The sequence below is a fragment of the Podarcis pityusensis genome, assembly GCF_964106645.2.
Source record: "Podarcis pityusensis genome assembly, chromosome: Z".
Lineage (NCBI taxonomy): Eukaryota > Metazoa > Chordata > Lepidosauria > Squamata > Lacertidae > Podarcis > Podarcis pityusensis.
The window spans coordinates 16,458,607-16,486,320 of NC_138044.1; the positions used below are offsets into that span (position 1 = coordinate 16,458,607).

Here is a 27,714-nt window from a genome sequence, read left to right on the forward strand (position 1 = left end):
TGTCTTTTAAAATAGTTGCTTATTGCCTTGACAACTGCTGGAAGGGCGTTCCACAGGGCGGGCGCCACTGCTGAGAAGGCCCTCTGCCTGGTTCCCTGTAACCTCACTTCTCGCAGCGAGGGAACCGCCAGAAGGCCCTCGGAGCTGGACCTCAGTGACCGGGCTGGACGATGGGGGTGGAGACGCTCCTTCAGGTATACAGGACCAAGGCCGTTTAGGGCTTTAAAGGTCAGCACCAACACTTTGAATTGTGCTCAGAAACGTACTGGGAGCCAATGCAGATCTCTCAGGACTGGTGTTAAGTGGTCTCGGCAGCCACTCCCAGTCACCAGTCTAGCTGCTGCATTCTGGATTAGTTGTAGTTTCCGCTCACCTTCAAAGGTAACCCCACATAGAGCACATTGCAGTAGTTCCTCATAAGGCTTGATTCCCAGATCGTTGATCATCTTGGTCACCCTCCTCTGCACGCTTTCCAGCTTGTCAGTATCCTTCTTAAATTGAGACGGGCAGAACTGGGCACAGTAGTTATTCCAGGTGTGGTCTGATCAAGGCCAGTACTATGACTTCCCTTGATCTGGACACATCCCTTGATGCAGCCTAGAGTAGTATTCACTTTTTTTTACTGCTGCATCACAATGTTGACACGTGTTCAGCTTGTGGTCTAACAAGACCCTAGATCCTTTTCACATATACTACTGGCCACCCAGGTGTATGTGATCATTTATATGTATATATTTTACTTCTATTAATGCTTAATGGTTTAAATAATAAAAATGCAAAAACTCCCCCCCCCAAAAAAAAACCCTGCACAAAACTGAATTAAAACCATTTCATTTAATTCAACAAAATTGATGAACTTGATCCAGTGATACTAGCTATTTAACATCTGATAGTCCTTTTCACTCTGCTAAGTAATCCCTCCCCCCCCCCCCCAGTATTGCCCACTTTGGGAACCACTGGTTTATACCTTAAAAAGGTTGGCCGTTTAATACTCCTGGAATATCACATTAGGTCATACACTTGATATGTTTCTTCTTAAACTGTACGTTGCTTGGGGTAGGGGGCGGAGATCATATCCCTAGCAGTCTTAATTGTGTGGATAAAGTTGTTGCTCCTGTGTTAAACATGAATGTGTTTGCAACAGATTGCATTTGAGCTGGAGGGCATCATCCTCCAGTCAATTGCCACACTTAGGTCTTCACTGTTTCCCAAAAGTTCGAAGCAGATGCCTCCTTCTGAGAAGTGGCAGCTGAGCTAGACAAGCCAGTCTCCAAGTCCTTCCCCCTTTCCCCTTCTGTTTGTGCCTGGCTACTCTCCAACCCATGGGTAGGCAAACTAAGGCCCAGGGGCTGGATCCAGCCCAATCACCTTCTCAATCTCATCTGCGGACGGTCCGGGAATCACCGTGTTTTTACATGAGTAGAATGTGTCCTTTTATTTAAAATGCATCTCTGGGTTATTTGTGGGGCATAGGAATTCGTTCATCCCCCCCCAAAAAAATAGCCCCCCCACAAGGTCTGAGGGACAGTGGACCGGCCCCCTGCTGAAAAAGTTTGCTGACCCCTGCTCCCTGGCAGCAGGGAGGTGAGTTTCCTGACCTCCCAACAGAGAGAAGTTGGTCCTACATCACATTTCGGTGTTAAGTTGGCTGGGAGAGGTGATGATTAATTTATTATTTCGGTCACAGACCAGTTCCAGCCCACATACAATATCAAAGAAGTCATAAAACATGATAGGGATACATTTGAATTTGCAATTAGGTATAACAGGGACAATACAGATATAGCAACAGTTTAAAAATATACAAATTAAAACTTAGTCACTAACATATAACCTAAAATTATCATTTAAGGCCTTAATCATTATGATAGCACAGCTTGTTCCCTAAGTTTTATGGCAATTGCACAGAATTTGCTACCCTTAACGTGATCTCAGGATCCTTGTGCTCTACCAGGGATTTTAGACATTGAAGTTTGGATTCATTTAGAGATTTTTGCATAGCAGGGGTAATAAATACCGAGCGTATATCCCCGTACAAATGGCAGCGTAACAAGGCATGAGAGACAGTTTCTACCTCCATCAAGCCGCAGGAGCAGACTCATTTCACATATGGTTTACCCTCGAATCTGCCCTGCAATAAGGCAGATGGCAGCACGTTGAATCTAGTGAGGGTAAATGACTGTCTATATTTAGTCAAAATAAAAAAATCCTTCCAGTAGCACCTTTAAGACCAACTAAGTTAGTTCTTGGTATGAGCTTTCGTGTGCAAGCACACTTCTTCAGATACCAAGTGCTTCAGATACCAAGTGCTTTCGTGCTTGCACACGAAAGCTCATACCAAGAACTAACTTAGTTGGTCTTAAAGGTGCTACTGGAAGGATTTTTTTATTTTGACTATGGCAGACCAACACGGCTACCTATCTGTCTATATTTAGGTATTTGTAATTTTGACAAATAATTTGCTGGGGCAAATCCTGGGCTGGGAGAGGCAAAGACTGATGATGGTCTGCCCATGTTGGATGCTTGAGTTTCTGCTTCTGTTCAGAGGTTGCTGCCTTTCTTCACTGCTTCTTCGATCCGAGGTCTCAGCGCCGACAGAGAGATGAGAATTGCTTCCTAGAAAGGGAACCCCAAAAGGAAATTTATGGCCACTGAGAGAACAGGATGCTGGACTTAGATGGGCTGTTGGCCTAACCCAGCAGATTCTTCTTTTGTATGGGTGCAGGAGGCCACCATAAGGAACAAAGAAAGAACCTGGCTGTCGGATTGGGCACCTATCAGCATCCTCTTCTCACAGAGGCCAGCTAGGTGCTCCAATGTGAAGCCTGCAAGCAGGACGTAAGCACAGCAGCAATAACAACAACTCTTCCCCCCTTGTTATTTCCAACATATTGCCTCTAACAATGAAGGGAGAATATAGTCACTGTGGCTAGTAACCATGAGCCTCCATGAACATCCTTTTTTTTAAAAAACCTCACCTCGGTCCTGATGGTGCGGCTGCCCTGCCCCGGACAGGTGTTTAAATAAAAGTCAAACAAAGTGCTTGGATCTGTGACCTCCAGGTTCAGGTCTATGTCCACGCTTGCCTCCAGGCCTTGCAAGCCTCCGAAAACTATCAAAGCATGTCTGGGAGACAGAAGAAAGGGTAAAGCAGGTTTGCGGGATGTAGAGAGACGATTCTAGTCCCCATAAAACCTGGTAGGATTGTAAAGGTGTACCTGAAAGAAGGCAGAGTTGCCTGGTCCACAGAGGCCCCTCGCTCAGAGGTTCCAATGGAGAGATCGTAGCCTTCTTTATATGGGGACTCAGCAAACACAGCGCCTGACCAGCAAAAGACAAATGTCAAGCAATGCACTTAAGCCATGGACGGGGAAAACCTGCGGTTCTCCAAATTATTTTTATTAAATTTACAAGCCACTTAATGCCACTTAAATTTATAAACTACTTAATGACTTCTAAGCAACTTAAGCCTAAGAGCATACATTTCCCAAAAGAATGCTGGGAACTCTAGTCTACTTTATTTCATTAAATTTATACACCACTTAGGTGTAAATTTTTTTAAAAAAATCTCAATGCAGTTTACAAAAAGGATGATAAAAGAAAATCATCAATAAAAACAGCAATAATTCCAGGCTTTCAGAAAATCAAAATATCAATAGACATAAACAGATTAAGACTCCCACTAACTTTCTAAGCATCTGGGTACACTTGTCTAACTAAAAATGTTTTTAGCAGGCACTGAAAAGAATGCAATGGTGGTGCACGCCTGATTTCAATAGGCAGGCAGTTCCAAAGGGGAGGTGCCTCCCCACTAAAAGATCATTTCTTTACAGCTGCAGAGCAGGTATAATGTGGGGCCTGTAACAGTGCCTGTTCCCCCATCAAAGCTGTTGAGTGGGCATAATGACGTAAAGCAATCTTAAGTATATAAAGCCAGTTGTTAAAGGCTTAATATACTTAATCATAACAGTTTGTTATGGGGTCTTTTTAAAAAGTAGGCGTGTACACTTACTCAGACAGGATGCCAAGCGGACGCTGTAGCCCCAGTAGAGCCCAGAAGCAGTTCGGGGCTGGTGCGATGAAACAACCACCCCCTTCTGTGTTTTGCTCTCTAGGGAAGAAAGTGGGGAGTTAACAGGGCTGGCTGGCCCACAAGAACCCAGGTTTTTGTTGGGATGCAAATGGGCAGTCCGCCTCCCAGTTGCACGGGAAAAGGAGAGGGTTGCTTGCAAATTATGAAGTTTTTCCTCACAACTCTTGAAATCATGAAGCTCAGGGAAATGTTATGAAAGGGAGATTCTGCCCCCCACATCCTTGTCTGGGACAAATTTGAGCAACCTGAGTGCAGTGGTAGATGTGGGGCTAGCCCATTCAGCATTTGGGCCAAGGTATGAGGTCAGTCACGTTACCTGGATTTTGCTGTGGGTTGAGACGCACTGTAACACGAAGGCCTGCCTCCAGCTGCTTATCGATCTGTACCTCCTGTAGGAAGAGAACATTGGCTTGGGATGTGGCAGATCTCAGGCCTGCCGAATGCACAGCCAGGCAAGGGTGCAATATAAGCTATAGGGGTCAGGTAAGGTGACAACGGGATGTGGATGGTGCTGTGGTCTAAACCACAGAGCCTAGGGCTTGCCGATCAGAAGGTCAGCGGTTCGAATCCCTGCGACGGGGTGAGCTCCCGTTGCTCGGTCCCTGCTCCTGCCAACCTAGCAGTTCGAAAGCACGTCAAAGTGCAAGTAGATAAATAGGTACCACTCTGGCGGGAAGGTAAATGGCGTTTCCATGCGCTGCTCTGGTTTGCCAGAAGCAGCTTAGTCATGCTGGCCACATGACCCAGAAACTGTACGCCGGCTCCCTCGGCCAATAAAGCGAGATGAGCGCCGCAACCCCAGAGTCGGCCATGACTGGACCTAATGGTCAGGGGTCCCTTTACCTTTAAGGTGACAACACAGTGTAGTGGTTAGGGTGTCGGACTAGGACCTGGTAGACCAGGGCTCAAAATCCCACCGGGCCATTAAGTGAACTGGGTGACCTTGGGTGGGTCACTGCCCCACCTCACAGGGCTGTTGTGGGGATTAAATGAGGAGAACCATAATCTCCTTGGAGAAAAAGGTGGGACAGAAATGCAACAAATAAATAAATATGAGTAGCTACAGTTTCACATCTATTGCTCTGTCCCCTTTTTGGTCTTTGGCCACATCCCTCACTGGCAAGTGGCCCCCAGGGAGTTATCCTTGATGCAATGCAGCTCTAGGGTCTCCCCCTGATCCGCAGGGACATCATGCTTGCCTCTGCAGAACTCACTCACTCCATCAAGGATAGAGATTGGTTAAGGATCGTGGAGGGTTAAAAGTAGGACCCCCCTTAAGGTATAGCAGCAGGACAGGTGAGGGTTTACCTTTTGCATTCCACAGTTCACAAAGGATCCCCGGCCGGGCTTGGTGGGCCGTGACAAAACCACTCCTTCCCGATACTCCGATTCCTCACTTATCCGCACGTGGTGGGGGCTGTCTAGGGGGTTTAAGAGCCCTGAAACAACATGTCCAAGGTGAGTAATATGGAGTCACCCCCACCCTCCCCATCCAATGCAAAACAAACTAACACTGCTTTTCACATGTGCACATGTGTGCTGTCCCTACCCACTAAAAAACAACAACCCAAGACAGGACTAATTAATTACTCCTGAGGTTCAGCCCACATTGTTCACCTTCTGGCATCCACTGGAGACCAAAGAATTCCTCTAAGTCTTTCGGGGGTGGGGGTTATATACTCAGCTACTGATTTATTCCAGGGAACCAATCAATTTAGTGTAAAGTTTATGTGCTCTTATTTTATTTTTTGAGGGACCTTATTGAGTGTATAATATTTGTTTATCTGACTGTGACCTGACCTAAGACTGTTTGGCTGGAAAACGTCATTGAACTCTGATAATGAGGCTGCATTTTAAATTGCATTTTAACCTGTCTTTTAAATTGTTTTTTTTCTTTTTCTTTTTTTCTTATTATGTTTTTACTGAAATTTTATTGATGTTAGCCGCCCTGAGCCCGGCTCTGGCCAGGGAGGGCGGGGTATAAATAAAAATTATTATTATTATTATTATTATTATGCCTTTTCATTAGGAGGAATGAGTGTGTGGGGACGATGTCTGGTTTCTGACATTGTGACATACCACTGGCTAAACACTGAAATATACCAATATATAATGGTGTCACTATGTAGAGGTGCGACACAGAAACACCCGCACACACACACAGAGAAGAGGGAAAGTAAGGAAGGAGGATTAAACAACAGGGCAAATTTTATTATTATTATTATTATTATTATTATTAACAACTCAGAAGTAAATAACCCCAGTTTATTTTTCCATGGGACTAGCAGTGGCTTCCAAGCAAGCCCCGGCTGGGGGCAGCAGCCTTTCAAAAGTCAGGCTTGGGCAGCAACATGGGGGAGGGGCCTTTTAGGAGGTGGAGCCGAAAGGGCTTCCTGCTCTCGCAAGGGCCCTGGCAACCCTCAGGCATGAGGAGGCAGCTCTGCCAGCAGAGAGAGTCCAAAGGAGGAGAAAGGCAGGGGAAAGGGGCTCCCAGCAAGAAGCCTGGAGGTGCTTTGACAGGCGTCTCCCTCAACCACCTACCAGCCTGGGTCTGCACTTAAAACAAGAAGCTCATGGTGTCTACATTACTGAGGAAAGCTCCCAGGTAGGCTTCTTTATTCGGCACCTGCTCTTGTGGTTCACTGCCCCCTATAAGAGGCAGTGGAGAGCTGGGGAGGCAGAGCAATAGGGGCAGCAGGAAGCACGAGCGAAGCGATGACTGGCTTCACGGGTTTTCCAACAGCATGATTTTTTAACATAGTGCATGCACACGTTGTGATTCGAGATATATGGCCATGTCAAATATCATGAAACTATTTTGGAAACTGGTTTTGGATGATGTATTTATACATACATCGTGTGTGTGTGTGTGTGTGTGTGTGTGTGTGTGTGTGCGCGTGCAGAAATGAGCCTACTATACAGAAGGTAAAATCTGCATTAGTTCTTCTGCTTGCTTTTGCCTCCAGCTCTGTCTACCACTGGAATACGGCCCCCAGAATGTTGCCTGGAAGGGAATGTGGCCCTCCCATTGCTCTAGGCCTTACCTGCAAACTGAAGGTCCTGGTGTTTGGGGAAAAAAGACTTCCTAAGGTATCTGTCCAATAGAGGAAAAGAAATGCTTTTAGAAGGGAAAATGAGAAGAAGCAGCTTCCAATATTCAGCTGCGATAATGGTCAAGTTATCCAGTGATGATAAAATAAAACACAGCAGCCAACAGAAAAATCAAGCCAGCTAGACCTAAGGCCCCCAAGCAGAAGTGGAGTGCACTGTGAGATATACATGGGGCGGAGGGTCAAAATCTCCCCTTCATCCCATGAAGGACCTGCTGAGAGACATACAAGCCTGTCTAATCCCTGGGGCATTATTGTTCTCTCTCTCCCCCCACCAGCAAATTCCAGTCCTTGACAATAAATATTGAGGAAGCATTGGTAGCGTAAAACCATTAAAGGCGCTTTCCCATGTTTTTGCAGAATGACTTACTGGGGACATTCCAGGTACTGCAGAATCCGGGCCAGCTGCACACAGTCCTGACCTCTCTTCTTGATCCCTTCAAATTCACCTTCCACCGTCCTGAAAAGATTGAGGCAGGGGAGGGGGAACAGTACAATCTTTGGAATTAAATTATAAAAAGTTACGCCCTGTTGGCTTTCTATGGGCCACTCAGTAATTATTATTATTATTATTAATAATAATAATAATAAATTTATTTATACCCCGCCCATCTGGCTGGGTTTCCCCAGCCATTCTGGGCAGCTTCCAACAGAACACTAAAATACAATAACCTATTAAACATTAAAAACTTCCCTAAACAGGGCTGCCTTCAGTTGTCTTCTAAAAGTCAGATTGTTGTTTATTTCCTTGACATCTGATGGGGGGGCGTTCCACAGTGCAGGCGCCACTACCGAGAGGGCCCTCTGCCTGGTTCCCTGTAACTTGGCTTCTCACAGTAAGGGAACCACCAGAAGGCCCTTGGAGCTGGACCTCAGTGTCCGGGCAGAACGATGGGGGTGGAGATGCTCCTTCAGGTACTCAGACGCTGCTGCAGTGTGTCTTATTATAAGAGAGCATCTGCTGTCTTTGTGGTAACAGGTCCCTACTTTCATTCCCCACTGACATTTCCAGGTAGGGCTGGGAAGGAATCCCTGCATGGAAATGATGCCAGCTAGCTAGGGGGAAAGCCTCATGAGCAACCAGAGTCCTTACTTTGAATCCTCCCCTTGCTCATCAAACACCACAATCTCGTCCACGCAGAAGATGACGCAGGCCCTGGCGATCTGCCCGGCAAGGTAAGTCCGCAACTCTGCCGACTGGGCATTGCTGAGAATGGAGCCCGGAAGAGCAACACTGACTGTGTAGTTGCGTCCTAGGAAATAAGGAAGTTACTGTTTAGGAGAAGCAGCGCACAATAAACATTCCTAGTTTTCACGAGGAGGGTTTTTGTTTTATTACCCATCGTACCCGGCTCAGTGGTTAGAGCATCAGCTTTGCATGCAGAAAGTCCCAGGTTACTTCCCTCCTCCATAGCAGCCTGAACCAATCCTGCGCCCCCTCTAGATGCTTTGGAGTACCATCAGTCGTGCTGGCTGGGGCTGATGGGAGTAGTTGTCCAAAACATCTGGAGGTGGCTCCAGATTGCCGAAGGCTGTTCTGTAGCACATTCCAAGCAAAGTCCAGTTTCATTCCCATTTGTGGTTATCCGTTACCTTTATCTTCAATGGGCTTTGCCTCCTCTTTCTGTTTTTTTGCCGCTTCCTGCATCATCTTCTTTTCCAGTGTCCTCAAAAGCTTCAGCTCCTTCCATTTCTTCTTCTCCTCGTTCTCTGGAAGAGAGATGAGAACACAGAATGGACAATAAGTGAAATCCCTGAGAGTTAGCATTGGGGTTAAAACAGTTCCAACACAGAAGGCCTTGGACTAAGGTATACTGGGAATAATCAAGCAAGGACTGTGCAGTGCTTTTCTCCCAGGACTCTCAGGCTTGGAATACTGCTGGTGTGCCAAGCTAAGCCAAAATGAGACATCCACTTGGAAGGCAGAAAGCAGAAACACAAAGTTGTTTTTCTTCGTGTGCAGTTTGACAAAAATGTTGTGTTGCAAGGGGGTGGGGGGATTTGGAAAACCAATAATGTACAGTTTGAAAACGGATAAACTTAAGACACCATAAGCATATGTGTTTATTAGGCACTCAACAACAGGCAATGACAGGGGCAAGCCTTTACACACATGGTATAATGGGAGAATGAGCTCATTTTCTACACTAATGGCAAATGGCCCAAACCATATCAAAACACCCTCTTCTTCTGAGCTGGATGGAATGGCCTTTGGCCTGATCCAGCATGGCTCTTCCTATGTTCTTTGGCAGGACAGATTCCCAGTGCTGACTTGCCCCCCTAAAAAAAGTCTGTGGGGGTGGGGAGAAGACCCAGGAACCCAAAGAGCATTCTTACTTTCCTGCTTCCATTTGCGCCAGTCCATTTTTCTGTCTTCCCCCTAGGAAGGAGGAAAGAACACAGATCCCATTAGCTGCTTCAGCGGGATAGGTGCCTTAAGGATGGTCACACAGGTAGTTCACATCACCCACTTCTGTTCAAGACACACACTCCATTCCAGGACCGATTGGCAAACAGTTATGTACTCATAATAACGCATTGTTATCATTATTAATTACCCACCCTTCTCTGTAAGGTCCCTGGGATACAACCTAAGAAAGAGTCTGGCTGTTGGATCAGGCCAAAGGCCCATTTGGACCAGCATCTTATAATCATGAACATCATATAGTAATCACCATCAGATAATCAGCATCTTAACCAGATGCCCCACTAAGAAGCCCACAATGGGTCCCATTTTGTGGGTAAAAGATGGACAGCTCTGCTCATGAGCCTCCAGAGGTGCTTGGCAAGCACTGAGTTAGACCAATCTCTCTGCCTGGTGTTTGTGGGACATCTGTAGGGCACCAAGAAGGAGAAGGGGTCCGGGTGAGGAACTGGTATTAGATTAAAGTCTGTGGCTAAAATTGGACGCGGGTGGTGCTGTGGAGCCTAGGACTTGCCAATCAGAAGGTCGGCGGTTCGAATCCCTGCGACGGGATGAGCTCCCGTTGCTCGGTCCCAGCTCCTGCCCACCTAGCAGTTTGAAAGCACGTCAAAGTGCAAGTAGATACAGTGGTGCCTCGCAAGACGAAATTAATTCGTTCCGCAAGTTTTTTCTTCTTGCGAGTTTTTCGTCTTGCGAAGCACGGTTTCCCATAGGAATGCATTGAAAATCAATTAATGCGTTCCTAGGGAAACCGCTTGCCAGGCTGGCGGTGCGGAGAAGGGCTTTTCTCCCCACCGCAAGCCTTCAGGACAGGTACGGGAACAGAGGGGAAGGCGCGCAGCGCTTTCCCTCTGTTCCCGGGGCTTGCGTGGGAGGAGGGTTTTTCCTCCCCACCGCCAACATTCAGAACAGCATTCTGAATGTTGGTGGTGGGAAGGAAAACCCTCCTCCCACCCCAAGTCTTCAGGAAAGCCATCCGAAGCTGGGCGGCGGGAGAAGGTGTCCCCGCCCCCCCCGCCCGGCATCGGAGCTTCGTTCCGATGCCGGGCGGCGGGAGGAGGCGTCCCCCCCCCGCCCGGCATCGGAGCTTCGTTCCGATGCCGGGCGGCGGGAGGAGGCGTTCCCCCCCCGCCCGGCATCGGAGCTTCGTTCCGATGCCGGGCGGCGGGAGGAGGCGTTCCCCCCCCCGGCATCGGAGATTCGTTCCGATGCCGGGCGGCGGGAGGAGGCGTTCCCCCCCCCCGCCCGGCATCGGAGATTCGTTCCGATGCCGGGCGGCGGGAGGAGGCGTTCCCCCCCCCCGGCATCGGAGATTCGTTCCGATGCCGGGCGGCGGGAGGAGGCGTTCCCCCCCCGCCCGGCATCGGAGATTCGTTCCGAAGCCGGGCGGCGGGAGGAGGTCCGAGGACAGTGGGGAAGACGCGCTGCGCTTCCCCGCTGTCCCGGAGATTTCCCTATGGGCTGTCGTCTTGCGAAGCAAGCCCATAGGGAAATTCGTTTTGCGAAGCGCCTCCAAAACGGAAAACCCTTTCGTCTAGCGGGTTTTCCGTCTTGCGAGGCGTTCGTCTTGTGGAGTACCACTGTAAATAGGTACCGCTCCAGCAGGAAGGTATATGGTGTTTCCGTGTGCTGCTCTGGTTCACCAGAAGCGACTTAGTCATGCTGGCCACATGACTCGGAAGCTGTACGCCGGCTCTCTCGGCCAATAAAGCGAGATGAGCACCGCAACCCCAGAGTCAGTCACAACTGGACCTAATGGTCAGGGGTCCCTTTACCTTTACCTTAAACCAAAAATGACAGCTGAGTGAAACCTCCATGTCCCAACGCTGCCTACCTTGGAGTATGAGGTTGTTGGGAAGGATGTGACTTTACCCTTTGCCTCGCCCTCTCAAAGGGTCTCATTTTCTCCCACCACCATTATTTAAAAGATGTGCCCCCTCCTCCAAAAGAACAAGAGGTCCCCCGCTCTCCTCAAGCATCAGCGCCATCTTCTTATTCACCCCGAGTGGCCCCGATTTCCCACCCTCCAAGAAGGCTGAGCCCTCTCACCTTCCCCCGCGTAAATGCCCAAGCTGAACCTAATGCACAGCAGCCTCTTCCTTCCACCCCCTGAATCCCACGTGTACCTCCCGCAAGCGCTTCGCCTGGCTTTCCTCCGCCATGTTCCACTCGCCCAAGCACCATCCTACAACTTGGGGGCGGGGCCAGTATTATCCTACGACCGCTGATTGGGCGAAAAAGGGAAGGGCCACAGAGCTATGAAACAAAGAAGAGAGGGCTTCTCCCTGTATAGATTTGTCACTTCCTGGTTCATACTGAGAGGTTTTTCCCCCAGTGTGTGTTAAATCGTCTCTTAACCCTTTCGCGTTCGCCCCTCAATCCCTGGTAAAAGATTGGAGAGGGGAAAGGGATTTTTATAAGGCTGGAAAGGGTTGCATTTCCCCAGATCTTAACGTCGAACGCTAATATCTCATTCGCAACAAACGTGTGTTGTGCGTGTGTGTAAAGCGTTTCTCCGGTTGCGTTCCTGCAGGGTTTAGTGATAGTTCGCCTTGCTGACAATATTAAGTGCCCAATTAGTTATTTCTCTAATCAGGACAGAAACCGAGCTGAAAAACCCTTCTGCGGGGAAGGACAGTGACACATCAGGAAGGGAAGGCAGGATTAATCACGCTTTCACTTATTCCTCGGAAAGTTCATCCTCCGTCCTAGCAGGTTTAAAAGATGAAGAATCAGAGTCACACAGTTCTTTTTCTTCCCTTAGGAAGAAAAGGCTGAGCATTAGCAGCGGCAGCGGCACATTTCCGTGATGACAGGAGAAGTGTTACTGGAAGAGAGGGAGAAAGGAGACCACTGCTGCACGTGGCTGGATCCTCTTCTGTTATGCTTTGTGGAAGGTGCTAAACTTTTCTCTAATGGGCAGAAGCAGCCCGTCCCTGGCTAAACATACATCAGATTACACTCTTTCTAAACCAAATAAACATACAAGTTCAGGCGTTACACAGCCCAAATATTTTTTAAACAACTTCTTGACACGACTAGCCTAGTAGGGAATTGTTTTTCAAATATATAAAATTCTCACACTGTTATGTACTGAAGTTCTCACCCTGGGCCAGCAGGGGGATATTGTAGATAGTTTTCACTCAGGTCTACATATGCAAATGAGGAATTGAAAGTGATGTTCAGTGATTGGATAGTTACAGAAAGTTGTTATGTTGCTTTGTAGTTGAGCTCTATCTAAGCAGGTTGGCTGAACCCTTCAGCCCTGTTCTGGGCCTGTGAATAAACAAGAGCTGTTTGAAGAATTGCTGTGTCGTCTGATGTGTTCACCCACAACTTAACACACATAGTTGGCTTTCCTGCCCCTTGTGACATTATGATTAAAATGGGAGAAAGACTCTGCAGAGGAAGTAGATGAACAACTTTGGAATAGCTTGCCAGGTTCGACCTCAGTCAAGACTTAGAAAAGACTTTAAAAATAGCACATTGCTGGTACATGTGTCTGGTCTGACTGAATAAAAAAATAAAAACTATGCTGACAGGAAAGTCATTTGCCTGGGTCTCTAATATATATGCGGTGGCCTTGCCCCAAAATTATTTTCTTCTGGGATTTTTTTCCCTTGAACAATTGATCAAATGACAAAACAGCTTGGACCCAAAATTGATTTTATTCTTCACTCCCCAGACTCAAAATGCAACTGGTAGAGCTCTTATCCTCCATTCACTAACAGCAGCTAAATTAGTGGTAGTCAAAATTTGGAAACCCATAGATATCATTTTGAAGCTGGGATATTTTACATATAGACAAATTAACTGCTCTACAAAAAGGAAAAAGACCAACACCATTTACACAACCTGGTATCCATTTACTGACTTTGTAAAATTTATTAAGTGTGCTTTTCATCCCCCATCAACACATGGGATATTATGGAACAACATCTTTATTTGATTGCCTATACTGGAACATAAGTGACTGCAACTTTCAGCTTATATTTACCTCAATCTTTTATCACTCTCTGCATTCCTATTTAATGACATTCTATGATCATTTTGTATGTTTATACTGTTAACTTGAAATTAAAAACCCCCAAAAGTTTTCTTTTTCTTTTTTCATTTTTCATGATTATGTTGTCCTCTAAGAACCTCAGTCCCAGCCAGGATGAACAGCGGTAAGGGAAGATGGGAGTTGTAGTACAGTCACACTTTAAAGGGGCTGCAGGATCCCCCACCCTTGTTCAAGAGCAGAATTAAGGGAAATGCGAGGATTTCTCATATTGATAGGACCTGTCCTACCCTTGAAGGAGAGTGAGGGAAGATAGGACCAGATGTTCTCCTTCCTTGCACTGGAAGAGAAGTGGTCAAGTAACAACTGCGGGGTACAGGCAGGGGGAGAGATCATTCTAGACCCATACCAGTGTTACAAACCACCTACCTGCCCCAACACACACACTTCCCAAAAAGCAAATTTGTAGTGAATTGCAGTCATAACATCACATGCTCAGAAATTTCGTTCGTTAAGGAGCTGCTTCTAAAAATTATTGCACTAATAAGGACAGCCCAGCAAGAAGCACAGTCACAGTTTCAGTTAAAAATTCAGATCAAAAGTAATGCAGGGATGCCTTTGGAAGCTGTTGAGCAGGGGATGGGGAGGACCTGGGGCTTTCCAATGTTGCAGGACTACAACTCCCATCACCCCTGACCATAAGGCCATGCTGGGAGCTAATGGGAGATATAGTCCAACAACATCTGGATGGGCACAGATCTCCCCATTCCTATTTATGGAGATGCGTTAAGAGTTTCACAAGTAACACAACAAATTGTAGCCTGTTAAGGAAACGAGGAACTGTAGCTTCCTAAGGAGGAAATTACAGTTCCCAGGATTCTTTACGGGTGGGGGAGAAACGTACTTTAAATGTATGCTGGATGTGCTTTAAATGTATGGTGTGGTTCTGACCACAGATATTGGAAGCCTGACAGGCTGCGAGGAGAGTGGCCAGGAGCAGCATTCTCCATTCTGCTGCCTTCCAGATCTTTTGGACCACAACTCCCATCTGGGAGACTATGACAGGGCACCATCACGTTGGTGAATGTGCGATCCCTAGGGCCTAACACTACTTCCCTGCTGCATATGCAAATTGGCAACAGAGGGCTATTCTGCACCCTGATGTCAAGCGGCAAAATAGGCACGTGGGTTTTCTTTCCTTCCTTGTTCCAACATTCTAGCTACAGAGCCTGCTTCAAATGATCATATTACTGCCCCTGTGTCTCCCGACTCCATTGCTGCAAGATGCTGTCTGCGGCTTCCAGAGTTGAGTCTTCCTAATGCACAAAACAAAAGTAAGTTTTAATTGCTGGTGTTTGGCACTGCCAAGATTTTTTATCTGACGCCTGCCCCCCACCCCCACCTTGCACAATCAAAAATAGCTGTTCAACATCTGGAGGGTCACAGGTTTCCCAGCACCCTCATTTTTTGCTAAAGCAGCTCACAAGATACAAAGAAATGTATGTAAACATGTCCCCCTCAAGTGGTGTGAAAAATGTGGGAAATCATTCCAAATAATCCCATGGACAGCTCACCTTGGCAAAGCAAAAGCGAATGAGATGGTCAAAGTTCTTCTTCTGTGGTGGGCTAAAGAAGGCAGAGACCGGAATGGCGGTTAAGCCCTATGGAGGTAGAAGAATTGTGTATTGACAGATTTTCCAACTACATGATAAAGTATCTGCCTTAGGGTTTTTTTAAAAAAAATTGAAAACGGACACCTATTCTTTGTAAGATTAAAAAACAATTCCTGACTGTTTTTAAATGTTTGTAATTCACCTTGACACACAAGTGAAAGGGGATTCATAGATTAAATACTGTTGCTATTCTTATTAACATTATAATTACACGTATCATTGTAAACCACTTTGAGATTATTATTTTTTTACAATCAAACAATGTACAAATTTTATCAAGTAAAGAAAGAAATCTTATTATAATTATTATTATACACTCTCACTCGTCTGGCTTCATGTCCTGAGTGTTTTCCCCCTGGTTGAAATGGGTGTCTGAAAATGTCTCTTGCTTGGATGGAGGATAGAGGGTTCACTGTACAAAAGCTAAACACTGCATTCATTGATCCATCCACCTTTGTCTCTAGCCCAGCCCACCACTGGCTCATGGCCCCTGGAAGGTGGAAAAAAGTTCTCCACCCCTGGAGCTGTCAATAATGAGTTGGATGGAGTATGTAATATTGCCACCTTCAGTGTTTTCCCAAATCTGCCACCTAAGGCAGCCACCTCACTAATGGTCTGGCCGGTCCCAAATCTTGGGTCACGTACCTTGTTCTTGATCATCCACTTTGTAAAGCGATAATCGTACGGCTCCTCGGAGTCTGGCTCATCAGGAAGTTCATCTTCTAAGAAGAGAGCATGGGCATTGATTGAGAGGCTAAGTGGCTAAGATTGCTAAGTGGCAGAGCACATGTTTTCATGAAAAAGGTCTCCAGTTCAAATGCTTGGCACTGGAGAGACCCATAGTCAGAAACCCTGGAGAGCTGATGCTGATCAACAATGCAGGGCTTTATGCACAAACTATCTTAAGTGCAGTGGACGCTCAGGTTGCAAATGTGCATCCCGCATGGATCACGTCTGCAACCCGCAGCTGCGCATGCGTGGGTTGCGATTTGGCGCTTCTGCGCATGCGCAATGCGTGATATAGTGCTTCTGTGCACGGGCGACCACTGAAACCCGGAAGTAACCCATTCCGATACTTCCAGATTTCGGCGGTCCGTAACCTGAAAAAAACACAACCTGAAGCGGCTGTAACCCAAGGTATGACTGTACAGTGGTGCCTCGCAAGACGAAAAGAATTCGTTCCGCGAGTCTTTTTGTCTTGCGAAGCACGGTTCGTCGCAACTGCGCCTCTTCAAGCGGCTTTAAAAAAAAAGCGCAAGACGTTTTAGTCTTGCGAAGCAAGCCCATAGGGAAATTCGTCTAGCGAAGCAACGCAAAAACGGAAAACCCTTTCGACTAGCGAGTTTTTCGTCTTGCGAGGCATTCGTCTTGTGGGGCACCACTGTATAAGGCAGCTTTCTATATACAGTGGTACCTCAGGTTAAGAACTGAATTTGTTCTGGAGGTACGCTCTTAACCTGAAACTGTTCTTAACCTGAGGTACCACTTTAGCTAATGGGGCCTCCTGCTTCCGCTGCGCAGCCACCATGCAATTTTCTGTTCTCGTCTTCTGAAGCAAAGTTCTTAACCCAAGGTACTATTTCTGGGTTAGCGGAGTCTGTAACCTGAAGCGTCTGTAACCCAAGGTACCACTGTATCTCCACTGAAATCAACCCTTTATTCTGAATCCTGAGGACTAGAACTTTACTTTATGTTTAAGGGAAGGACCATGGTTTAGTGGTGGGGCATCTGCCTTGCATGCAAAAGGTTCTAGGTTCAATCTCCAGGCCTGGTAAAAACCTTTGCCTGAAACCCCAGAGAGTTGCTGTCAGTCACTCTAGACAGACAGTACTGAGCTAGGTGCACCAATGGATCTGAATTTGGACTGGGTCTCAAAACAAGCAATATTATGGCTGCAGACCCACCATACATGTACAGCACATGACTTGACTCAGAGAATCCTGGAAACTGTAGCTTGTTAAGCATGCTAGGAATGCAGCTGGTGAACTACATTTCCCGGGATTATTATTTTTTTGAGAGGAAAATGTGTTTTACATGGATGATGTTCTCTCTTTAAATGTATGTTCTCTCTTTTAAAAAAATAGTAAGTGTCCACCATTAACTGGGTGAAGGGGGGGTGTCACGCTTACTGAATTCGGAGAGGTCGGCCACTACAAAATAGGAACCCTCTGGGATAATGGGCTTCATGCCAACAGCAAGCAAGCTCTGGACCAGGAAGTCTCGTTTTCGCTGCAGCCGTTGAGGTAGCTGGGCAAAGTAGCTCTCGGGCTTCCCAAAGCGCTCAAACTCTTTCTCTAGCCCACAGGCCACGGCTTCCTAGAGACTCATGAATAACAACAGATGGACATCAACTGCAAATGCAATTATCAGGCAAGGTTAGCAGCGTCAAAGTTGTCACTAATTCCCCCTCCCCCAGGTTGATTATTCCAGTAAGTATATACATTCCGTGCTCAGTTCTTTGAGATGCCAAAAAGTATTAACGTGGGTCTTCTTCGGTTTTAGTCCTACTCCGAGTAGACCCACTGACAATAATGGGCATGATTTAACTGGCCCAATAATTTAAATTGGCTTGCTCCAAGCAGAAGAATAGTTCCCCAAAGCCTGCGGGAAAAGAAGCTTCACCTGCTGGCGGAAGGACAACAAGGAGGGAGCCAGGCTGGCCTCCCAAGGGAGGGAGATTCAAAGCCAGAGAGCAGCCACCAAGTAGGCCCTCTCCTGCAACCCCAGTTAGAACTACAGTGGTACCTCGCAAGACGAATGCCTCGCAAGACAAAAAACTCGCTAGACGAAAGGGTTTTTTGTTTTTTGAGCTGCTTCGCAAGACGGAAACGTCTTGCAAGTTTGTTTCCTTTTTCTTAACACCGTTAATACAGTTGTGACTTGACTTCGAGGAGCAACTCATAGAACGCGGTGTGGTAGCCTTTTTTGAGGTTTTTAAAGACTTTGGTGATTTTTTAAGCTTTTCCAAAACTTTCCCGACACCGTGCTTCGCAAGACGAAAAAAATCGCAAGGCGACAAAACTCGCGGAACGAATTAATTTCGTTTTGCGAGGCACCACTGTATTATTTAGTTCTTTCTAGATTAAGACTTGCTTTAATGGATTGCATGTAAACCACTCATAGGATCCATTTGGGCAGTACAAATGTTCTAGATAAATAAAAATAGAAAAACATGGGAGATTGTAGTCCAGCAGCATCTGGAGGGCAACGCATTGGTTACTCCTGCAGTGGAAGGGACTGTTTTGTCCAGCGCTGTTTTCTTACCTGAGCTGCTGTTGCACAATGATAAACTGAGTTTTGATGAACTGTCCTCAGGTGCTTCAAAAGGTGGTCGGGCCCAATTGTCCAGCCAACCTATGGCCACGGAAAAGGAAATGCGGTTATTTTGCAGATCTCTGGATAGCTGGTGTTCTTCATATGTCACTGAGAGTGTGGGAAAGTCTACAGTGGGCAGGTGAGGGGCTCTGCAACCAGAGGGCCACATTGCCGCAGAGGCAACCTTCTGAGGAACACCTGTCAGCAGTGGGAGGAACCAGAGGCAAAAGTAGGTGGAGCAGTAAAGATAAATGCTACCTTTGTACACCTGGCTGGTTTCTACCCACAAAGACACCCTCTAGCCTCAAGAGGCATTACTAGAGTTCAAGGACACATTAGGAACAAAGGAAGCTGCCTTATATTGAGCTAGACCATTAAGGTCCCTCCAGCTCAGTATTGTCTGCACTGACTGGCAGTGGCTCTCCAGGGTTTTAGGCAGGCTCCCAATGGCAGTGCTTGTCCCCCAAGCCTGAGGTTCTCCTGGTCTACGGGATAGTCTCCTGGTCAACACAAAGATAGCTAGGCAGCTCTACTGTTTATGAACAATACAAAGCTATGCTATGACCATCGTCCTAATATTTGATGAAATGCTGTGTGCTTTGAATTACCTGTCGGCTGATCCATTTTTCATGTGTAGATGAAGATGATTATTAAAATTGCTATGCTGCCCTTCATCCGAAGATCACAGGGCCTGGGACCTCTCACATGAAAAGTATGCACCTTACCATGGACCTATTCCTTTGCCTGCAAAGGATTAGGTAGGAATTTCAACTGGAAAACGGTCCTTAAGTCTGGCTCCTCCTACACCTGCCTCCTCACCTTCCATCCCGTTGCACTGAAGGTTTTTCCGGCACTTCCAATGGTCACGGTTCGTTCCCACATTCCTGGTAAACTGGCTGTCAGCAAGGAAAGAAAATGAAGCTGAAATCTACACGGTGGTGCATTCAAGAGAAAGGAAATCAGAGCTGGAACATTCCTCCCATAAGGGAGAAGCACCCTGAGTATCTGCTCCTTTAAAAACACTGTTCTTTGCAGAGTCTGGAAAGTCCAAGGCAAGATCTTGCAGGAGTCAGACCACTTTGGTCCCAAAAGGGAGAAGAAGGCATAGGGACCCACAAATGCTCATACCAGCTCAGGTTCACAGATTAGGAGGATGATCAGGTATGAAGCCAAGTGTCCAGAAAGCGGATCTGCCTTACCCATCCGGATATGCTTGTTGCCATCGTAGACCAGCCACTCGTATACCTCATCACTGAAGCAGAGGACGTCATGTCTCACACACAACTCTGCAATGAGCTCCATCTCCTTTCTACTGAACACCTGCACAAGAGGGAGAAGACTGGCAACTCTGGGCCCCTTTGACATAGAACAGTGGCAGCTACTCCCACTGTTGGAATAAGGACGCTCCGAACACCCATGGGAAGGGTAGTCTGCTATGCTGAGGAAGGTGTTCCCAGGTGGCAGAGAGAAGTTAAGGAATTTGACACCCTTTAAGACAATAAATAGGGACACGGGTGGCGCTGTGGGTTAAACCACAGAGCCTAGGACTTGCCGATCAGAAGGTCGGCAGTTCGAATCCCCGCGACGGGGTGAGCTTCTGTTGCTCGGTCCCTGCTCCTGCCAACCTGGCAGTTCAAAAGCACATCAAAGTGCAAGTAGATAAATAGGTACCACTCCGGTGGGAAGGTAAACGGAGTTTCCATGCGCTGCTCTGGTTCGCCAGAAGTGGCCTAGTCATGCTGGCCGCATGACCCGGAAGCTGTCTGCAGACAAACGCCAGCTCCCTCGGCCAATAAAGCGAGATGAGTGCCACAACCCCAGAGTCGGTCACGGCTGGACCTAATGGTCAGGGGTCCCTTTACCTTTTTTTTTTTTTTTTTAATATTTTATTAAGGATTTTCTTGTTTTACAGAAGTGTAGTGCCTCGTATTTTTTTCTTTCCATGTAACATTTTTACAAATCCATTTCATTTGTTGAGGCATTAGGGGGAGAAGGAAAAAAAGAAAAAGAAAGAAGAAAGGGGGGGTGGAGAGAGGGAAGATGGATAGGGGTGGGGTCGGGTGGCGGTGTTTCTATTATGTTTAATGTATGTAGAGTTTGGTGTCAGCGTTGCTTGTGTTGTTCACTTGTGTTCCTTTGGTGGTGAGAGAGGTTGGGGTTGGCCTAGGGTGTGATTGTTTGCTTGTGATTGGCTGTGGTGATCTTTGTTTTCGTGTGTGAGTGAGGTGGGTGGGTGTTTTGGATCAGGTTAGCCATATTGATTTGTATGCTGTTGGTGGATTATTGTCATTGTCCTGTTGGGCTGTGTATGTGATAAAGGGGAGCCATACCGGGGTGAAGGCGTCTTCTTCTGTTTGTCCCCGTGTCAGTTTCAGTTTATTAGTTAATTTTTCTAGTAGTGCTGTTTCCCATACTATTTGGTACCATTGGTCCATGCTTACTCCTGACAGGTCTCTCCAGTGTCTGGTTATGGTGTTTCTGGCTGCTGAGAGCAGGTGGGTTATGAGTTCTTTGTGGTGTAAATGGGCATTGTTGTCTTGGAAGATGTTTAGTAGGGCCAATTCTGGGGTGATGTCTATTACTTGCTTAGTTATTTTACATATTTCTTGTATGGCTGTTGTCCAGAATAGTTGGATTTTGGAACACTCCCACCACATGTGGAGGTATGTGCCTGTGGAGGTGCACCCTCTCCAGCATTTTGGTGAGGTTCCTGGGTGTATTAGCGCTAGTTTCCTTGGTGTTAGGTACCACCTGTAGGTGAGTTTCAGTGTGAGTTCTTTTCTTTTCGTTGATATGGATTTAAAGGGGGGTTTAGACCACATTCTTGTCCATTGAGTGGGGTTAATCTCATAGCCTATGTCATTCTCCCATTGTTTTTTGATTGCGTCTAGGGGATTTGCGGGATTATGGAGTAGTATTTTGTATATTGCGGATACCGTCCCTTTACCGTTTCCCTTTGTTGTTAGGAGGAGGTTTTCGAAGGTTGTCAGGGGCCTAGTTGCTGCTGATTTTACTGTTGGGTTGCTTAAGAGGGCGTCCCTTTACCTTTTAAGACAATAATTGCTGCTTCATCAGGAACAGATGTCATTCATTCACTCTGTTCCTAAATGGAGACTTCAGACAATATTGCTGTCTTTCAAGATTGGTTTATGAAGAGTTTTCTTTTTACAACAAAAGTTGGGAGAATCCTCAACTTTTCCCCCAATCTTGCAGGAGAGGAAAATCTGGCTGCAATGGCATACAAGACTGGGGAAAGGTGGTGGTGGTGGCGGTGGTGGGGATGGGTTCAGCTGAAGCAGAGGTTGGTGCCTATGCGATGCCCTCAAGCTACAATGATTCTATGGCACATACTGAACTGCACATACATATTTCAAATGTACATCAAGTGGCCTGTACAAAATTGCAGGGTTCTTAGTTACCTTCCCCAAAGGGTTGTTGGGAGAGTTCAGCACAATGGCTTTAGTTCGCTTGGTGAACTTTGCTGCCAGCTCGGCTGGATTCAGTTGCCAGTCTCTGCTAGAGTTCAGCTTGCCACCTTCTGCAGCATTCTGGCGGAGGAGATGGAGAAAAAGAGAGAGTCAAGGGAGAGTCAAGCCACTGGACTTCTGCCAATGGGCAAAGGCCCCAGAACTAGCTGTTTCGTTTGATTCAGGTGAAGCTGTGGAAGAGCGGAGCCACCATCTAGGATCAAGGCCAGTAAACTAAAGCTGCATTGGGACAGGACAGAGGCAGTGTTGAGACAAGACAAAAGTACTGTTGGTGAGTGACTCATCCATTCAGGGATGTGGAGTTCAGGTTGTTTTGGATGAAGTAGCACTGCCCGTAAAGAAGAGTTGGGCTCCAACCCCCATGACACCCACCCATACCCCAGTCTGTGTGGCCAATGGTCAGGATTGATGGATGTTGTAGTCTAGTGAATCTGAAGTATCAGGGTCACTGTCTACAAAGGCCAGCACAATCAGTCCACTTACTAGTTGCAGAGGTATGAACACAGAAGTCCCACCAGCCATTTTCACCATGGGCTCATAGCAGTCAAAGTAGGGCTCAATAATAATGACCTAAGAAAATGCAAAAGAGGTATCAAGCACATCATTGGTTAGTTTTTATGTTCTGTGGTTACAGGATTTCAGACCTCAATATATTACTTGATTTTGTCTGTGTGTGTGTGTGTGTGTGTGTGTGTGGATCATTAACAGCAGTGATGCCACCCATCTGCCTGTCAGGAAGAGAAGAAGGAAGTAAAGAACACGAAACAAGGCTGGCTGATGGATCAGGCCAAAGGGGGCCCACCTAGTCCAGCATCCTGTTGTCACAGTGGCAAACCAGATGCCTTAACAAAAAGGCCACAAGCAGGACCTAGATGCAACAGCAACACTCTCCCCCACTGCAATTTGCAGCAAATGCTATTCAGAAGCATACTGCCTCCCGACAGCAGAGGCAGGACACAGCTACCAGAGTCAGCAGTCATTGATACCCTTATGGATTTGGCCCATCCTCTTTCAAAGCCATCCAGTTTGGTGGACATCACTGCCTCCTGCAGAAGTGAATTCCATAGTTTAGCTACATGCTGTGTGAAGAAGTCCTTACTTTTCTCTGTACTCCCAACATTTAGCTTCATTGGGTGGTTCAGGGAGGCAGAGGCTAGAACCCCCACTTTCCAGTTTCATGAAGTCTGAGAAGCATTGTCCTAGCCATTAATATGTCCCAAAGCACACAGGCACTCTGTTACCTCATCTCCATCATCCACCAGAGCCTGGAAGCAGCAGAAGAGGGCCTCATAGGCACCAACAGTCACCATCACATTTTTCAGAGGGTCCAGGTCTCGTCCGAGCAGCTTCCCAAAAAAGCGGGCCAAGATTGCTACTAAACGTGGGTGGCCCTGGGGAAACAGCAGAGGCTGAGAACACGGAATGGTAACCTGAAGCAAGCAGGCTAGTAGACGTTTATTGCATATTTGTCCTGAACTTGATCGTAAAAACAAGTGTTCTTTCTGCTTACTTGCTGCACTTAGATTGCAGCCTCCCCAGAAATCCTCTTCTGCAGCCCCATCTGCACTATACATTTAAAGCACTATGATACCACTTTAAGCTGTCATGGCTTCTCCCAAAGCATCCTGAGAACTGCAGTTTTTGAAGAGTGCTGAGAGTTGTTTGGAAGCCCCTATCCCCATACCTAAGGGACACGGGTGGCGCTGTGGGTTAAATCACAGAGCCTAGGAATTGCCGATCAGAAGGTCGGCGGTTCGAATCCCCACAACGGGGCGAGCTCCCGTTGCTCGGTCCCTGCTCCTGCCAACCTAGCAGTTCGAAAGCACGTCAAAGTGCAAGTAGATAAATAGGTACCGCTCCAGCGGGAAGGTAAACGGCGTTTCCGTGCGCTGCTCTGGTTTGCCAGAAGTGGCTTAATCATGCTGGCCACATGACCCGGAAGCTGTACGCCGGCTCCCTCGGCCAATAAAGCGAGATGAGCGTCGCAACCCCAGAGTCGGCCATGACTGGACTAATGGTCAGGGGTCCCTTTACCTTTACCTTTTATCTCCCTACCTATAGAGCTACAATTTCCAGAGTGGTTTAACAACCAATCCCTCTTCCCGTGGGATAACTGTGCAGGGAACTATGTATAGTAGTGTTCTTGCATAGCAACACATCAGACTTATGTAAGGTATGCATGCAGCCTGAGAGAGAAAAGGAGGAGATTCTTACGTACAAATTCTCGGGTATATTGGTGCAGCAAGGTATTCTCTCCACCAACGGCCTCTACCAACGCTTCCCTGACAAAGTCCGGTGGGGGGAAATTAGGGAAGCCTTGGCCCAGGTTCACGGTCTTGTACGTGGCCGCCAACTTGACAAACTCCACCCTAAGGAGAGTGAAAGGCAAAAGAGCAGAGAGGAAGAATTAAATCCCACTAGGCCAGCCTCCTGCGATCTCAACCCCAGCTGGATTACAGATACTGTCTATTGCTGGGGTTCAGGGTGTGCAAAGAGGCAAGCCTTGGTTGGGTGGATGGTTTGAATCCCATCATTCACTGACTCCCTAAAGCAACCTGCCAGCTTAGAGCAGACAGATATAGCAGAAGCAAGGGACATGAGATAAAGGAAGGAATGCTGAAAGCCTGATGGAGGCCTGGTTGCTAGGGGAATGGTGACAGAAGTGTGACATTTGAGACCCAAATGGCTTAGGCATTCTTGGTGCACCTCTATGTGATTATGGGGGTGAAGATACCAGTATGGAGCCATGCTTGTTTTACTTCTCATGACCTGTAACCTTCCTTGATATATGTAGAAGGATGTTTATGTTTTAAGAATGTTTAGATGTTTTATGACTCTGTGTGCAATCTCTATAAAACCCTCATTCTAATTCTCCTCGTGAAAGAGCTTCTTCTTAAGTGGCAGTTCAGCTAGAACAACCACATTAAGTTTGGTTCTGCCCTACTGAAATAGTATCTAATAAACTCTGGGTCCCTAACTGGATCTGCTGAAGCTTGCTGTAATTGTAATTCTCTTGGTTCCATGTTTTCCTAAAAACCTGTTCCCTCTCATCTGGGTAATGAACAGGTGGTGTAGAAGTAAATTCTTACCACACTTGGACTGCCTGGATCATGTTTTGGGGCTGAACTGATGCTCTGTGCTTGGCTGGCTAAGACTATGCTGCTCCTTGAACTCTGCTCTCTCGGGCAAGCATTTTGACAAAACGCTTTACCCTCCTTGGACAGAGGCCCTAGCACCTAACAGCAACCCTGGACCATAACCAGTACCCCTTCGCCCAAGCAAACAAGATGTTGTTGTTGGTTTGTCAGGGTGGGACTGTGGCTGAGTTGCAGTGTGCCTGCTTTGCATGCAAAAGGTCCCTGGTTCAATCCTCAACAGTATCTCCTGTTTAAAAGGATCAGGGAGTGGGTGAAGTGACTAGGCTAGATGTAAATATAAGGCCTCTTTATCCTGAAAGGGCTCAGCACCTGTTCAGCTTTTATTTTTGCTTGGCCAGTTACCTTAATAATGCTCTGTATTTCTTTTCATTTTTAAGAATGGTAATTTATGTTTGCACGTTGTAAGCTGTCCTGATATTTTTATTATCTGGCCATACAGAACTACATTTATTAGTAAAGAAAGAAAGAAAGAAAGAGTCTGGCCTTGTATAGTCTGGCAGCTGGGCAAGTATGGACTGGGCAAGTATGGTGTATGGGGCCCACGCAAGAAGGAAATACCAGATATTCTTCTCTACGCCCTCCAGCCTCCGAGCCTGAACCATCCTGGACATTTTTGCCTAGAGAAAGGAGGAAAGGGTGGGGGGAAAGAAAGAAGGAAGGAAAGAAAGCATGTTAGAATTGCTGCTGATAATGGCTCTTTAATAACAAAGAACTGCAGAACTTTTTCATCTTCTTTCAGATCTTTTATATGCCAGTAGTTGATATGGTCCCTATAGGTTCGCTTATTTTAGTTTACAGCTGGTCTGTGGAACCTTTGGCCCTTCAGATGTTGATGGACTACAACTCCCAGCAGCCAGCATAGACAATGGCCCAGGATAACAATGGGAATTGTAGTCCGGCAGCATCTGCAGGGCCAGAGCTTCCCAACACCTCATTTAGTGGCATTTAAGAGGGTCTTCTCTAATTTTTCTATGGTGCTTTATAGTGTGTAATTCTTATTAGGGTTTTTTTGGTAATTTTTATAATGTTGAAAACTGCTCAAGGACTAGCGTTTGATGCATAAAGTGGTAAATAAATTACTAATAAAAAAGGGAGCAACCTTAGCACAGCAGGCAACAAATACCCTGACCTCCCCTGCTCTGTTCTGTCATCACCAACAAAAAACTTAAACTCCATCCATACAAAGCACAGTCACATTTTCCAGCTGGCTCCTTTTGGTTAAATGGTTTTTCCTATGGCAGGGCAGACTTTTTCAGGCCTAGGGCCACATCTCCTCCAAGGCAACCTTCTGGGGGCCACATGCCACAGGGTAGATAGGGCCAGTGGTGAAAGTAGGAGCAGCAACAAAGGTGATTTCCCCCTTTGTACAGCAAGCAACACCCACTCACACTTCTCATCCTCTATCCAGACAAGGAGACTGGAATGTCTGCAGAGGGTGACTAAGATGATCAACAGTCTGGAAACCAAACCTTATGAAAAACAGTTGAGGGAATTGGGCGTGTTTAGCCTGGTAAAGGCAAAAGGTAAAGGTAAAGCCTGGTAAAGAGACTGAGGGGAGATATGATAGCCATCTCCAAATATCTAAAGGGCTGTCACACGGAATATAGAGCAAATTTGTTTTCTGCTGCGCTGGAGGGAAGGACCCAAACCAATGAAATCAAGTTACAAACCTTAGGAAGAACTATCTAATGATTGACAATGAACAAGCTACCTCGGGATATGATGGATTCTCTTTTATTGGAGGTTTTTAAACAGAGGTTGGATGGCCACTGTTAGGGATTCTTTAGCTGGGATTTCTGCACTGCAGGGGGGTGGGACTGGATTGTGTTTATGGTCCCTTCAAACTTTGAGACTCTACAACTTTAAGACTTGTTCCAACGAGACCAAAACACTCAAGCAGGGCCAGTGAGGGGGAGAGTTCCAAGGGTTTGGTAGAGAAGCCTGGGAGTCCACATTTGGCTCCTGACACTCCTGGTCTTCCTACCTTAGAGTGATACCAGCAGAATCCAATACGATTATTCCTTCCCAGTAGGCAATGAATCAAGGACAGAGCGATACTTCTAACCATACCACTACAACACTGGTTTGCTGTGCCCTATGCATGGACCTGTGTTATTTCTTACACAGAGAGAGGAATGGGGAAGAGGAAAAGAAATGAGAGATCAATTGCATTCAGACATAAACCCAAAGCTGCTCCTTGATCTTGGGAACCGTCATGCAAAATGTGGTTAGGATATCCTAGGTCCAAATATCTCATAGTCCAAATGCACTATGAGAAAATGAACAACTTTGCAAAATACATAGCTGATGTATGAGCATACGTGGGGAGCGGATGGGACAAATTGTAAAAAGTGAGGTCAGAAGGAAATGAAATTTAGAAAAGTACGGAGGGTTATAATTATTTACTTGCAAGTGCCAAGATGTCTGTGTCATCAAACATTGTTTTGTA

The 27,714-nt window shown here is 46.7% G+C and overlaps 1 protein-coding gene across 1 annotated transcript; it reads right to left on the bottom strand.

Moving 5' to 3' along the window:
• Positions 1-815: 815 nt before the first annotated feature.
• On the bottom strand, positions 816-27,409 carry LOC308468894 (uncharacterized protein). The gene is made up of 26 exons (XM_080991364.1): positions 27,250-27,409; positions 25,824-25,882; positions 24,326-24,476; positions 23,349-23,498; positions 22,591-22,677; positions 22,039-22,167; positions 19,819-19,939; positions 19,439-19,515; positions 18,569-18,658; positions 17,434-17,620; positions 15,950-16,026; positions 15,206-15,292; positions 14,883-14,947; positions 11,678-11,852; positions 9,541-9,583; positions 8,797-8,913; positions 8,297-8,456; positions 7,574-7,663; positions 7,138-7,187; positions 5,402-5,532; positions 4,410-4,482; positions 4,013-4,111; positions 3,219-3,321; positions 2,979-3,126; positions 2,429-2,616; positions 816-2,182 (listed from the first exon to the last, which is right to left on the bottom strand). Exons 1-25 carry the CDS (start codon positions 27,331-27,333, stop codon positions 2,542-2,544), a joined length of 2,628 nt encoding a protein of 875 aa, XP_080847490.1. The 5' UTR covers positions 27,334-27,409; the 3' UTR covers positions 816-2,182; positions 2,429-2,541.
• Positions 27,410-27,714: the final 305 nt, after the last annotated feature.

Excerpts from the sequence above, each read along its gene's own strand:
- LOC308468894 (XM_080991364.1), bottom strand. The coding sequence starts at position 27,333 with ATGGTTAGAAGTATCGCTCTGTCCTTGATTCATTGCCTACTGGGAAGG. Across the intron at positions 19,516-19,818 it reads CAACAAGCATATCCGGATGG|CCAGTTTACCAGGAATGTGG; the intron begins GTAAGGCAGATC and ends CCTTGCTGACAG. Across the intron at positions 3,322-4,012 it reads CCGCTTGGCATCCTGTCTGA|GCGCTGTGTTTGCTGAGTCC; the intron begins GTAAGTGTACAC and ends TTTGCTGGTCAG.